The sequence below is a fragment of the Lissotriton vulgaris genome, chromosome 1_1, assembly GCF_964263255.1.
Source record: "Lissotriton vulgaris chromosome 1_1, aLisVul1.2, whole genome shotgun sequence".
NCBI classification, from domain to species: domain Eukaryota; kingdom Metazoa; phylum Chordata; class Amphibia; order Caudata; family Salamandridae; genus Lissotriton; species Lissotriton vulgaris.
In genome coordinates, this window is record NC_141685.1 from 2,139,067,499 (window position 1) to 2,139,080,801 (window position 13,303).

The 13,303-nt window shown below is 44.6% G+C and overlaps 1 protein-coding gene across 1 annotated transcript in view; it reads right to left on the reverse strand.

The window, feature by feature from the left end:
* Window positions 1-13,303, reverse strand: part of MCAT (malonyl-CoA-acyl carrier protein transacylase) — a 53,898-nt gene that overhangs the window by 31,752 nt on the left and 8,843 nt on the right. The window contains exons 2-3 of the mRNA XM_086922225.1: window positions 9,891-9,978; window positions 7,926-8,143 (exon numbers count right to left, since the gene is read on the reverse strand). Of these exons, the coding sequence (XP_086778351.1) occupies window positions 7,926-8,143; window positions 9,891-9,978 (306 nt within the window). The remainder of the gene's footprint in view (window positions 1-7,925; window positions 8,144-9,890; window positions 9,979-13,303) is intronic.

Genomic DNA, 13,303 nt, shown 5'->3' on the forward strand with positions numbered 1-13,303 from the left:
TGAGGGTGAGAGTGAGGGGGTGAGGGTGTGGGGTGAGTGAGGGGGTGAGGGTTAGGGGGTGATTGTTAGGGGGTGTGAGCGTTAGGGGGTGTGAGCGTTAGGGGGTGTGCGGGTTAGGGGGTGTGAGGGTGAGTGTGAGTGAGGGGGTGTGAGGCTTCGGGTGTGTGACGTTGCGTGAGTGTGAGTGTGTGTGTGTGAGGGTGAGTGAGGGTGTGAGAGGTGTTGTTACGCAGAGGGTGTGTGACGGTGTGTGAGGGTGAGGGTGTCTGAGGGTGAGTGAGTCATTGTGAGGTGTTGAGGGTGAGTGAGGGTGAGTGAGGGGTTGAGGGTGAGTGAGGGTGAGGGTGAGTGAGGGTGAGTTAGGGTGAGGCGTTGAGGGTGAGTGAGGGTGTGGTGTTGAGGGTGAGTGAGGATGAGTGAGAGTGAGGGTGAGTGAGGGTGAGTGAGGGGTTGAGGGTGAGGGTGGGTGAGGGTGAGTGAGGGGTTGAGGTTGAGTGAGGGTAAGGGTGAGTGAGGGTTGAGGGTGAGGGGTTGAGGGTGAGTGAGGGTGAGTGAGGTGTTGAGGTTGAGTGAGGGTGAGTTAGGGTGAGGGGTTGAGGGTGAGGGGTTGAGGGTGAGTGAGGATGAGTGAGAGTGAGGATGAGTGAGAGTGAGGATGAGTGAGGGGTTGAGGGTGAGGGGTTGAGGGTGAGTGAGGGTGAGGGTGAGTGAGGGTAAGGGTGAGTGAGGGTGAGGGTGATCATGACGTGGCACAATCCGCTTTCGTAGAACAGAGGCTTGGCTTGGCTTGGCTGTTTCCAGGCCTCGGGCGAGACATTACAAAGACACAGGTGCAATAGGGTGCGCACTTGGCAAAGGTGAGTGCGTTCCTAGGACACCACGAACTGTGAACACACAAGAAAGGCAGCAGTGTGACGGAAGACTGTTGCGCAGAGAGGGCCAGGAGCGGGCCAAGACCAAAAAATTACTAAAATAGCAGGAATGTTCAACGAGAACATTTAGAGCTGAATGCAATAATTGCAGGGGCAATGAGTAACAACTGCACGAGTGGGAAACAGTCTATAAGGGAAAGAATGAGCCGTATGGAAGTATTAGGAACTATAGAGAAAGTCATGAACTGCAGAAAGGGTGGAGCTTACAAACTACAGGGGAAGTAGAGCGCAGTAACAGGGTACATACCAGGTGTCCCCGCAGGCGGAATCCAACAGAACTAGAAATAAATGAAACATGAACTGCCAATGAAAATAGTAGGATGAGATGACCCGGAAGATCAACGAAACGGAGCACAGGTAAGGCTTAGAGATAGGGGTACAGCTGTATAGTGCTGAGAGGGGTGAGCATGAATGGCTGAGGCAAACAAGAGCAGCTCATTCCTCGTTGTGTGTAGACCTCCTAGGAGTTACTCGAGACATTGCAGACGAAAGGGCCCCAGCAAAGTCTGAATGGCTCAGAAATCTGGACCCATGCTCCAGCACAGCATACACATGTGTAGCTTATCAGGGGGCGCCGCGAGGAGCAGTGCCCAGTATCGTTCAGAACAGTGAAGTCCAGGGCGTGCTGCAGTATGACAGGTACGCGGGGTCACTCATGCCACGGAGTGCTGGGAGGCTGCGGGATACCAGTGGTGCTGCACGGCGGGAGATAACGATTACGTGCTGCACAGCAGGAGATGCAGCGAGGCAGTGTTCAGAAGTCATTTGGAGTTATTGAGGAGGCTGGTTGTTTGGTATGGGTTGTCTCGCGGCAGTGCCACGGACACGCAGAGAGAGCTCCCTCGGTACTTACATGCTAACAGCCCAGGAAGGCAGCGGGGCAGGCAGCTCGGTAACACCCAGGCGGCTGCAGTCCAGCAGGTCCCCCGGAGCAATGATGAAACCGAAAGTAATAGGTTTTAGAAGCTGAGACAGCCGCCAATGCTGAAAGCACAGCAACGATTTTGTTAAAAGGCCAGCAGCTAGCACATAAATCTGTAGACGCGTCACCGATATGTCAGCTAATGGAGTCTGCTCGACACTTCTTAACAAGCCTCCCATCGAGTGTAAAGCCTTTATGTAAACCAAACCCACACACAGCAGTGGGGGCGTAAAGAAGCTGGTTTAGTGCGTTCTCTCTTAGCTCCAAGCCTTTCACCGTAACACGGCGGGCAGGGGAGAGGGCGGAGAGGGGAGAGGTGCGACACGGCAGGCAGGCAGGGGAGGAGAGTAGGAGGAGGAGGGGGGAGGAGAGTAGGGGAGGCACGGCCTAGCGGCCGTGCAATCAAGAAGTGAGGGGGCGGAGCTGGGGGAGAGAGAGTAGGCAAGGCAGGCGGCTGGGGGCATGTGCACGCGCATTTAAGCTCAATGCGCATGCGCATTGAGCTTAAATTTCTCGTGCACTGCAAGGAATCGCCACGATTCCTTGCAAGTTGGATAAAGAGTGGATAAGCCACCATAGACTCGCAAGCTCGATGCGCATGCGCATCGACAGGCGAGACCTAAAAACGTATTAACAATATGGAGGACCCGCTGGCAACTATTAGGACACAGTGGAGTGCGGATGGGATGGAACTGGATGACGAGGATTAGAGGGAGGCGGTCTCCTCCCCAAGGGTGGTGGCTATACAGATAAGACTCAGACTAGCGCAGCTGAAGATTCTCCACAGGTCATATGTCACGGGCCCCCGTCTGGTTCGAATGGGGAGTGTCGGAGGGGGTGCGGAGAGCTTGGAACCTTTATGCATATTTTGTGGCACTGTGCGGAGATACAGGAATACTGGGTAAAGATACACGATGCGCTGGGAGGCGTTCTGGGGATAGAGAGAGCTCCGGAGGCCCGCAGGTGCATCTTGAATGTTTGGGAACCCACAGATCTGAGCGTATATGGGAGACAATGGGTGACGCTGGCATGTATAGTAGCCAAGCAGAACATTGCTCAGCTGTGGGGAGCTAGCCAGTCACCCAGAGTCGAGAAGTGGATGGAAGACCTGGATTGGTGCATGTTCAGAGAGAGGTCGGTTTATGTTGCCAGGGGTTGTCCTGAAAGTGGGGGAAGGTCTGGGAGAATTGGAACGGATATCGTGGAGATATTTGTGTCCCCCTGATAGGTCAGGATGAAGTGGATCCCTTAATAATATTCTGTATTTATTATTTTGAAGTATGGAAATGTATTAATGACAAAAGTGAAAGCAGCCATTGTCTCCAGAGGTTTTTCTTTGTGATTTTGTTAATACAAATAATTTAAAATATATATATATATGGGAGCTCAGGATGCATGCATCTTGAACACAAGTGCTGTGGTCTCTTGTAAGCTTTTTACATGCAGAAGCGTTGCACGTTAGGACATCAGTTGATATCACTATAGTGAGAGGCATTTATTACCAGTTTTAATAAATGCCTCTCATTATAGTGATCTATAAACTGATGTACTAAAGTAAAAAGCTCCCACACGTTAAAAGCATATAACAGATGCCGAAACCCCCTTAAAGTTCTACCAGCCGCCACTGGAAGCATTGGGTGTTTTTTACATTATAAAGAGATCAGGGACCCTATGGAAGGTGAAATGCAAGGTAAGACGCAGAGGGGTAAGAAATTAGTCCTTTATGCACTACAATGAAAGAATACAACTCATCCAATCAAAAGATGGTGAAACTGAAATGACAAACAAGAAAAGGGTTGGAAACTATCTAATCATGAGTAGCAAACTGAGCTAGAAAAGAAAGCCATCCAGTCATGAGCATGGGCGGTCACAAAAAGCCTCTATTAGATACAGTAGGCCTGTTTGGCAATGATAGCTAAAACTGTCCGTAGGCGAGATCTGAAAGTGATACATGAATACTGAAATTCATTGATACACTGCATCCATCAAAGAACAGGCTTGCAGAATAAAGACTGGAAAGACAAACCAGCACCTGGGACCTGAGAAAGTCCCAGATAATGACACCTAAAGAAAACAGAGTAACGTATGTATTGTTCTACCTTAGTTTTACTCAGACCTGTAATAGGAGCAGTGTAAACTGAGGGATAGTCAAGCCGTCCAAGGCCGCAAGCCGTTGGATCAGTTAGCCTGAGAGATTGCATTGCTATTTGAGGCCTTCACCTGTGAGACAGTGCTACTACCGGAGGCCTGAACGTGTAACTTATTCTACATCATATAGGAGGTAGATCTGCTACTATGCCCTAGACGGGCAGCTTCTGTGCTGACAGAGGGATCTGCTGTCTGTTGCCTGAACGCGAACATTCAGCATACAGTGACAGCACCATTAATGTCTGGTGAAAAATGTATAGGTCTTTGATAAATTGAGGGATAACTGTGTGAAACAAACATTTGTATGGTTCGTGTAGCATTGGATGTAGCACTGCTATCTAAAGCCAACTCTTGTACATTCTGCATTACTTGAAAGATATATCTGCTAGTAAGGCCTGAACCTGTGCGGTCTGTGAAACGTGCTATAGCTCAGCTGTCAAAAAGCAAATATTCAGAAGATCTATGCAACCTGCAGCATAGCTCTCAGCGAGGCATAGGAGTTATGCGCCTCCTGAAGCGCAATTCTGCTGACAACACAGCCGGACAGGGCATTCTCCTAACCTGGCTCTTTCTTGGTGAGCTGCAGGCCTGGGAGTTCCTTTCTCCGCAGGGCGTGCTGGCATGAACCAAATATGCCCCCTTGTCTCTAGACAAGGCAGCCGGCAACAAAGTGCTACATTGAAAAGTTTTGCCAGGGCTCATTTGGTTTCCTGTTGGTCCTTGGTTGTCACAATCAATAGTATGTTGCAAGGTGTAACCTGAGTTACAGCTCTGCTTTCCAAGGCCTCATACTGTCAAGTGTGATCTAAGCGATGGGTATCAATCTGTGCGATAGGCACGCTGTGGACTCTGACAGCAGAGCTATGTAGGGCCCTGACTTGAATGTTCTGATGCCAGCAATATATTTCTAATGTTTGTTTCCAAAGCCTTTAAGGTCCGTAGAACATTAAGTATAGTTGTGCTGTCTGAAGATAAATGCTAACGTTTTGTGTCAGTTGAAGTTAGCACTACTACATGTGGCATGAACCCGAAACTTTTGGGAACTCTTTAAAAGCCGGTCCTGACGAATTGCCCCCTGATCATTATAAACTCCATGGCGGTTAGAAACATGTCGACCTTTTAACTCCTTTTTGGTCACCAGGTATCATTGTCTCTATTGTTGGCTACCATGTTTTTAATTGGACAAGCATATTTGCTTAGTTTATTTTAATTCACTATACTCTCACACTAACCTTCACCAATCTACACACAGCGCCCTACACCTGCACCTTACATACACATTGGGACAAATGACCTATAATAAAGAGCCCCCTTGAGTGTGCCCGTTGGGCATTGCAGCCCTGGTCCGACGAGGAGCAAGACCTATAACGAAAGCATGACACCCACACGGGTGTGTGAGGGCCCTAGTTCCAAAAGGAACCATCCCCCTACCTTTGTTTCCTACATATCTGACCCGTTACACTCCCTCCCAGGAATTGCATACCTTTGATTATATTTATCCCGGAGCACGTGTGCTGGGTCTTCATGCGCTCTTGGTCCCCCCTTGTGACTGATTTGCTGCAGCTCATTACAGACTCCGACGATTGCCCGCCCTGAACAATTCAGACCAAAGCATGACCGAACATGAACAGACTGGGTGTACTGCAACTTGTGTGACCGACCGTTGTGTTGGAATTGTGTGCGTATTGACTGCCTCAGTAAACCTACCAATTAGTCCATTTGTACTTGTGTTAGCACATACAATTAGTTAAGTGTATACTGTAATGCTCCATTTCCTTGTTTTATCTGTAGGTCTTGGTTGTGCAAAAAACAAGTATTTTAAAAACAAAGTAAACAATTTAGGTTTTTACAGCCCTAAATTCAGATTTGACAGTACAAGATTAATCAGTCTGTCGAAAATACAAAATATGGAACCCTGGCCCCTCATGTACAGCCTTTTTTTTAACTCTTCGGTGCAACATTTTGAAAGATAGCTTGGTTCACCAGTAACACAGGAATAATCAAATGACACTAGTCGCATTGTTCATACCTATAATCTGATGCTCAAAACTGGTTAATTTAGTCAAATTGGCTTTACACAATAGGGAGAAAGTGTGCACATGGATTACATTTTGCAGAAAGCCCACTCAATGATTCTTTGATTCTCCAAACTGAGAAATACTGTACTCAGCTTTTCTCAAAAGAAGAACCTAAACCAGTGTATTAAAGCTAAATTAAAATATGCCGTGCTGCGACTATTGCAGATGGCACTTCTAGAGTTTTATCTATATTAAATTAGGCATGCTGCATGTTGACACATATCAACAGTCATAAATTAGAAACAGCAAAGATTAAGGAATATTGTAGAAGGCATTTTATGGTGCGATATATCCATTAGGTATTTTAAAAATGTGTCAATTTTATAACAAATAAACTGATTCTGAGCTCTAATATTCCAAAGTCATGCCTCTCTGTATCTCAGTGCAGTAATAGGAGTTGGTCTCTGGTTCCAAGGTAGTCAATGAGCCAGCATCTAAGCTACGCATGGGGTACAGCCTATTTAGTATAAATATGGAAGGCATAGTAGAAAGTGCGAGTTTCAGGAGTGGTTGTCACTCTACAATTTTCAGAAGAGGATGTTGTGATGCCTTTGAGCTACTTCAGCAGGGGCGGACAAGGTCCAGGGTCTATACCACTGACTGTCAGGGATTCAGTCGATGATACAAGGTTTCAAATGAGGGCTCAATATGTACAAGATTCAGAGAGAACATACATCTAGAATGATCGTTTGAATCGCCACTCTTACAGGCTACGAATGAATTAACAAAACAGCCAATGGTTAAAAATGGAAAATTCCACTAACAAAGTAGGTTCCCAATTGACAGAGGCCATCAGGGCATTCACCCCTTCAAAAGAAGAGAGAAATTATGTTTGAAAGGTTTTTCAAGAACAGTTTACTGTTGTACAGCCAACGGTATTGTAAAAAATGATGTGTAAGGGTGCACTGTTGCCAGTCTCCGCCTCTCGAATTACATCACTTCCTATCAACTCAACAGTGGGAACAAAGAAGCTATACCGTTTGCTTTTGATATCTATTTTGTATCTAATATTCTTCATAATTGCATTATAGTTCTGAAGAACTTGGAAAGATTCACAATGCAACGTTATGAAGCAGATCTGTGCTACAAAGTTGTATGTTCATAAAATCAAGCATCTCACAGACTGCTCAACTGTCTCTTTTAAAAAATGGTCCTTCAAAATAATTTTTTTATCACATCTCTCTGCTGAAACAATATACTTAACAATTCAGTATCCGAGGACGAGTAGCAAGGAGACCCCCACCTGGTATTCGAACAGCTGCTAACCTGAGCCTACCCACAGCTCAAAGTGGGACAAAGAGTGGAAAAATGTACAACTATTTCCCATCCACGAGTTACAAAATATACTGGCAGAAGGTATTAAAGAAACTAAAAGGTCTTCTTGAAGATAGAAATATATGGCTATATGTGCGGTAAACTATAGGGTGTAAAACATATATAAAAACTAAGCATTCGCCCAACGCTTTATTCATCATATACAGCTGTATCAGTTTCAATGTAAATAAATTCCTCATCCATAATGCGTTGTGACAGTCCTCAAACTTTGGGCAATCCTTACAACACTTCACCCTCCATGCTTTCAAATGCACCTTCCTGCACTCGTTGTCAGTTATTCCTTCTGCCATTTCTTAAATGCAGTGGGTCGAAGTTTTCAGCAACTTTGATAACCAAGGCAGTAGAACAAAATAAAACTAAGGTTGCATTCTTTTCTAGTTCATCCTTTTCCCTCCCCTTCAGGTGCTCAGTTTCTTTAGAATGAATCCATTCTAATATTCCAGACCATGTTCCACTGCCAGGTTTACTACAACAAAAGGAATTATAAACACATGCGTAAACAGGATTTACCTGAAGGTGTCCTGCGATTACTCTGCCATCTGGAAACAGGTAATTTGCAACTTCACAGACAGGACTCTCTATACCTAGAGATTTGCAGTGCTCGCGGGCCTCAAGGCAGGCAAAGTTATATCTCGCTTGCGCACTGCCAACAACAGAGAGCATTCCGCTGGGGACAGCGAGGGACGCCTCCTCCATTGCCTCAGCACGTACCTTCACTGCATACAATGCTAGAAGCACAGAAAAAAACATGTTACAGGACGGCTGGACCTGGAAGCCAGCAGACAATTGCACCATGAAACCTTCAATAAGCAAATCAGTCATTCATGAAACTGCGCTCCAGATGGGGGTACAAAGCATTAAAAAAAAAAAGTTTAAGCACCCAAATATCAAAATTAATCATAAAATAGATATCATGGACGGCACACAGACTGCAACTACAGAAAAAGAAAGATAAGGGAAAATGGGACACTGACCTGCGAGTAATTAGCCTACTAAAATCTGGATTTTTTGTGAAGACTTCAAGGATGTCACACTTACAGGATCAGTCTTCACTACCTTCTTCCCCCATATACAGTTCAACTTGAAACACAAACTATGCCCTCAACAGGCTGTGCTACTGGTACCCTTCATGATAGTGCCTGCAGAGACCAGGGTGAAGGGTCTCTCTTACAGCCTTTTTATCTGCATCTTCTCAGCCACTTGAGCAAGCGATGAGGTTTATGGACAGTTAATACGGTGTGACTCACATGATCAAACGTCAAGCCTCTCGTGCCCTCATTTCTGCACCCAGAGAAGCAGATCACTTTTACAGAATACGCTGTGCGATCCCACTCTGGACATATGTACAACTCTGCGAGAGATCCCACTTCACCCTCACCGCTCTAGATCTTCTTTTCTTCCTCTCATGCACTTGGATCCTCCAAGCTCTGACTACTATATAAAGACTGAAGTCCATTGCCCCTGCAGCAAAGATAAGCAATCAGATGTTTTTGAAGAATTCACAGATGGCAGTATTACAGACTTGTGATTCTTCTATCATCCAGGTCTTCAAGGAGTTTAGCTGATTGCCATTTAAGTAACTCACTGTTTGGTCAGATTCAGCAGTCCTCTCCGGGCCATATATGGACTATCAATCTGGTCTCATAAGTGACCCCGCACAAACCCATGTGTTATATCTGCTGACTTCAGGTGGCAGGTAACCAGATGTGAATTGGACTGGGTTTCGTTATGCACAGCTGCTCCACTGATCTGAACTACTAGCTTTGAAGTATGCTTAACCTGGTAAAACCCAGAGTTTTGGGCGAGCCAATCTCTTAGCAGAGCAGTTTCTATTAGCTGCCACCTAGCTTCATAAGTCCAGTGCCAAGAAGATTCTCCCCGCTCCGACTCAGAATTAGCTTTATTAAAAACTGCCTCAATACAGAACGGTCATGGGAGCGGAGTCCAAGGCTTCTCAGTTTAACGCGAAGAAGTGGGTGGAAGGCACACAAGGCTCTCAGACTAGGCACACCCTGAGAAGCATTGGAGCAGGAGAGCAAATGGAGGAAAGCAGCTACACGTCAGCTTGGTCTGCACAGTGTGTGGGGCACAGGTGAGAGGAGCAAGGCTCGGTTTCCCACGCTGTTGCAAGCATCATGAAAGAGAAAGTGCTATGCTGACACTTGTGGCACCAGGGAATCTGTACATGGAGGAAGGGGCAATTTTTCACCATATTAGTAATGAAGACCTATAATTAATACATTTCATGGTGCATTTTTAGAAAATGTTGTACCTTATTGCTACGCTTGGATTGTGATTTCAATAACTCACAGATGCTTTGTTATAATGTGTTCATAAATTGCTAAAAAGCTGCTATGTTTTCTAGGATGTACTATAAACTATTGTGAAATTGCACAATTTTAAATATCTGCTTCAAGACTGCAAACCTGAAAGATACTACCTCGAACTGAATTGCCCATAGTATTCTTAGCATACCTTCTGTAAAGTCTAGGACGCCAGCAAAGACCAAAGCTGCAAATTCTCCAACACTGAAACCAGCAGCTGCAACACACTTCTCGATGGCCTACATGAGGATAGAGGGTTTAACATGTCATGAATAGGACAAAATAGTACATTATAAATATGCAAAGCATTTATTAAAAAATCAGCTGACGCTGGTGAAGGACATTTTAATAGTCACACCACTAATGACTGAGCAGCATTTCTTCCATTGTCTTTAACATTTCTTTGTTTTTTAATGTTCAAACACTTCATTCATGAAATGTAAAAGTTCCATAGGGCATAGTAGGTATTCGATGGCTGGCAACCACATGGGTCAAGAAGTGCAATAATTCTGCTTCACACATCTTCGTTCCAGATAAGTTCCAACAACCATGGTTACCAATATATCTTTTCGTAAGCAGTTCAAGTTACATTGTTATTATGGGTATGGTCCTAGGAACATCGCCCACAGAAACGTGCTCTTTATCCCCTCATTCTGGAAAATGCCCCACTTTGCTTTGGATTACAGGGTGTATTATTAGTATTTATTGTTTTTTAAATGGAATAGGAAAATATTTTTTAAATAAAAAAAAACAAGAGGTACAACAAGCCACATTGCAGAAATTCTAAATGATCATGCCTTCCATCAGATGGAAGTAGGTGCCTGGGCCTCCTTTGCTCCTGCTAATCAATCAAACCTATTCAGAAAATAGAGGATGATCCTGACCTGCTACAGGAACAGAAGAAAGTTGAGCTGGAGACTTCCAAGCCTGTCTTTTAGTATAAATATAATGATTAAGGATACTTTTTATGTGAGAAGAACAGAACTACATTAACAAAAACACAATGAAGTACAATTTCTCCTTCATCCTCATCCCTCCACAATATTTTGTGGCAAAGTCCTCTGGCAACTCCTGTGTTCTTGACCATCACAGTCTGTCCTGTTCCCACTTCACTTGGCTTGATGGAAGTGGAGAGTAGGGTAGGGTAATAGAGGGTAGGGTAATTGAGGGGGAAATGGAGAAAGCCGTCCCATTCAAACACATAAGAAAGCGTCTCGGCACTTACCTCATCACATTTCTCAGAACAGTTACAACTTTATAACTCAAGATAATAAACTATACATGAATAGGCCAAACTGAAAGAAAAAAATCAGGCCAGCAGACAACCAATGATCTTCTTAATCCATCTGCCAAATCCTTTAATTGTGCAACTAAAGTTTGGACTTACATTTGTAGAGGCAAAGAAAATAGAGGATTTCTGCATTCGAGGAGTTTAAAGGTGGTGAGCAGAGTACCATACCGTACCTATGCAGCCAGACTGACTGCCGGCAGCTTATTGAAAGCACAAGAAACGAAAGGAGGGGGTGATGTTGCCAAGGGAGGGGGCAGAAAAGGCAAATAGGAGTGGTACCAAGACAAAAACTTTGCGTTTATCAATCTGCAGGGGTGTTGAACGGAGTACAACATTTGCCAGAAGCCTGAATATTAGAGGTACAGATTAACCAATTTATCGTCTTATCTGGAAAACCTAATGGTGGACCAACAACTTCCAACGGAGCACAGAGGTAAAGCAAAATGAAAAAAATTGTGAGTGTGATGGGCAGAGGTGGAAAGGATTGGAGATGTGGACAAGAGCGGTTTCCACAAAGTGAAATATGCAAACCCCAGATTGCAGTGGATCTGGTAGGTTAAAAGAATCAATAGAAAAGCAAATGAAATATTGAATGGAAGGAAGTAGCGATACAGGATGGTAGCTGGAGGACTGAAGGATCAGCAATCTGCTTTTTTACAGAGGGAGGATGGCCATAGATTTAAAGCATTATGGGTTTGAATGGTTGTCAATGGAGACGAGGCATCAGAAAATGCTTGATGAAGGGCTAGTGGTTTAATCGCTTAAAATACATTGGTGCTGGAAGGAGAGCAGGTAAGGCGGGCAGGGTCTACTTCACCCCTGTAGAAGTTTGTGTGAAGGCGTCAGGAAGAGGCCATAAGAAGGATGTGCAGCTTGTTAACAGGCAATATTTTAGACGAATAGAAGGCTGGGCCATGTGGTAGAAATAGAGGGTGTTATTTTTGGTGAGCAGTTAACCGTGGTGAGGCTTTCTAATGAAAGAGTGCGTGTTCACAAACATGAAAATTCAAAATAGAATGGCTAACGCAAAATTAAAGATCAGGTATTTTTTTAGCAAAAGATATTAGAAGTAGTTTAATACAGGTTAGTTAAAAAAAAGTGCAGTAGAAACATGGAGACAGTTTCTAACTTTTCTATAATTACCCATGGATTGCATAAAAAAATCATGTTGCCATAAATCTCATTTTTGTCAATGTACAGCTAGAAAAACAGGGTAGAATAGCAGCGTTTCGTTTTTCTTTCAACAGGTGCTTTAATTAAAGATGGTTTTATACAGGGATTGCAGACCCACATGAATAATAACAAGGTTAAAGATTCTACTAATATCGTCTGTTTTCTGGCTATGAAAATATAAGGAGAGTTCCTATTGGACATTGGCAAGAGGTTCACTGTGTGTGGCTACGGCGATAGCAACGATAAAGCCTCGTCTCAGTTTTTTTTTTTAGCTGTTCTTTCTATCACAATGTTAGAAATGAGATTCTGTGTATGAACATGAGCATGCCGTATCTTTGTTCTATAAACGAATCCTGAAGGTAAGTAACAGCAAATTGGCAAAAAATTACATTGTATACATATCTCTGATCCGTGCCGATATTAACGGGGTTCAGAGGGTGGGACCGTGTCGGGATATTGACCCTTGGCAATGTAATGCATGCCACCACAATGAAATCTTTTCACTTCAGACCGATTTTGATTTACATAAATCATAATTCTATAAATTCCTTCAGCTCTGACACGAACTTTAATCCCAGCTCCATACATTAGAGTTCCTCCCCGAGTTTCAACCTTTAGAGGGGCGACTGCTCACAGGAGACCTAGGACCTCACAAGATCAAACAGGTCTATCAGACACTGATGACCCATACACCCACCACATTGGACAAGACAAGGCTTGCATGGCAAGCAGATATACCTGAACTCACCGACGATGATTGGGCCAAAGCCATCGCCAGCCCCCGGGGTGCGGCAGTGTCCATGCATTTTTGGCTTATCCAATTTAAGTATTTACACCGCACATATTACACTAGGGTATGTCTATGGCGGATGGGCGTTATTCAGTCCCCTGTGTGCACAAGGAGGGGTCATTTTTACACACAGTTTGGAGCTGCTCGGCATTACAGCCGTTTTGGCGCCGAATTAGTTTGTGTCTTCATGAGGTGCCCACATGGGATCTCCCGCTCGACCCTCGCCTTTTCCTGTTACAGTCCACGTTGCCAATCAACCTATATCCATTGTTGTTTTGCTCACCATGCCATCCCAGTTTGGACCCAGCAT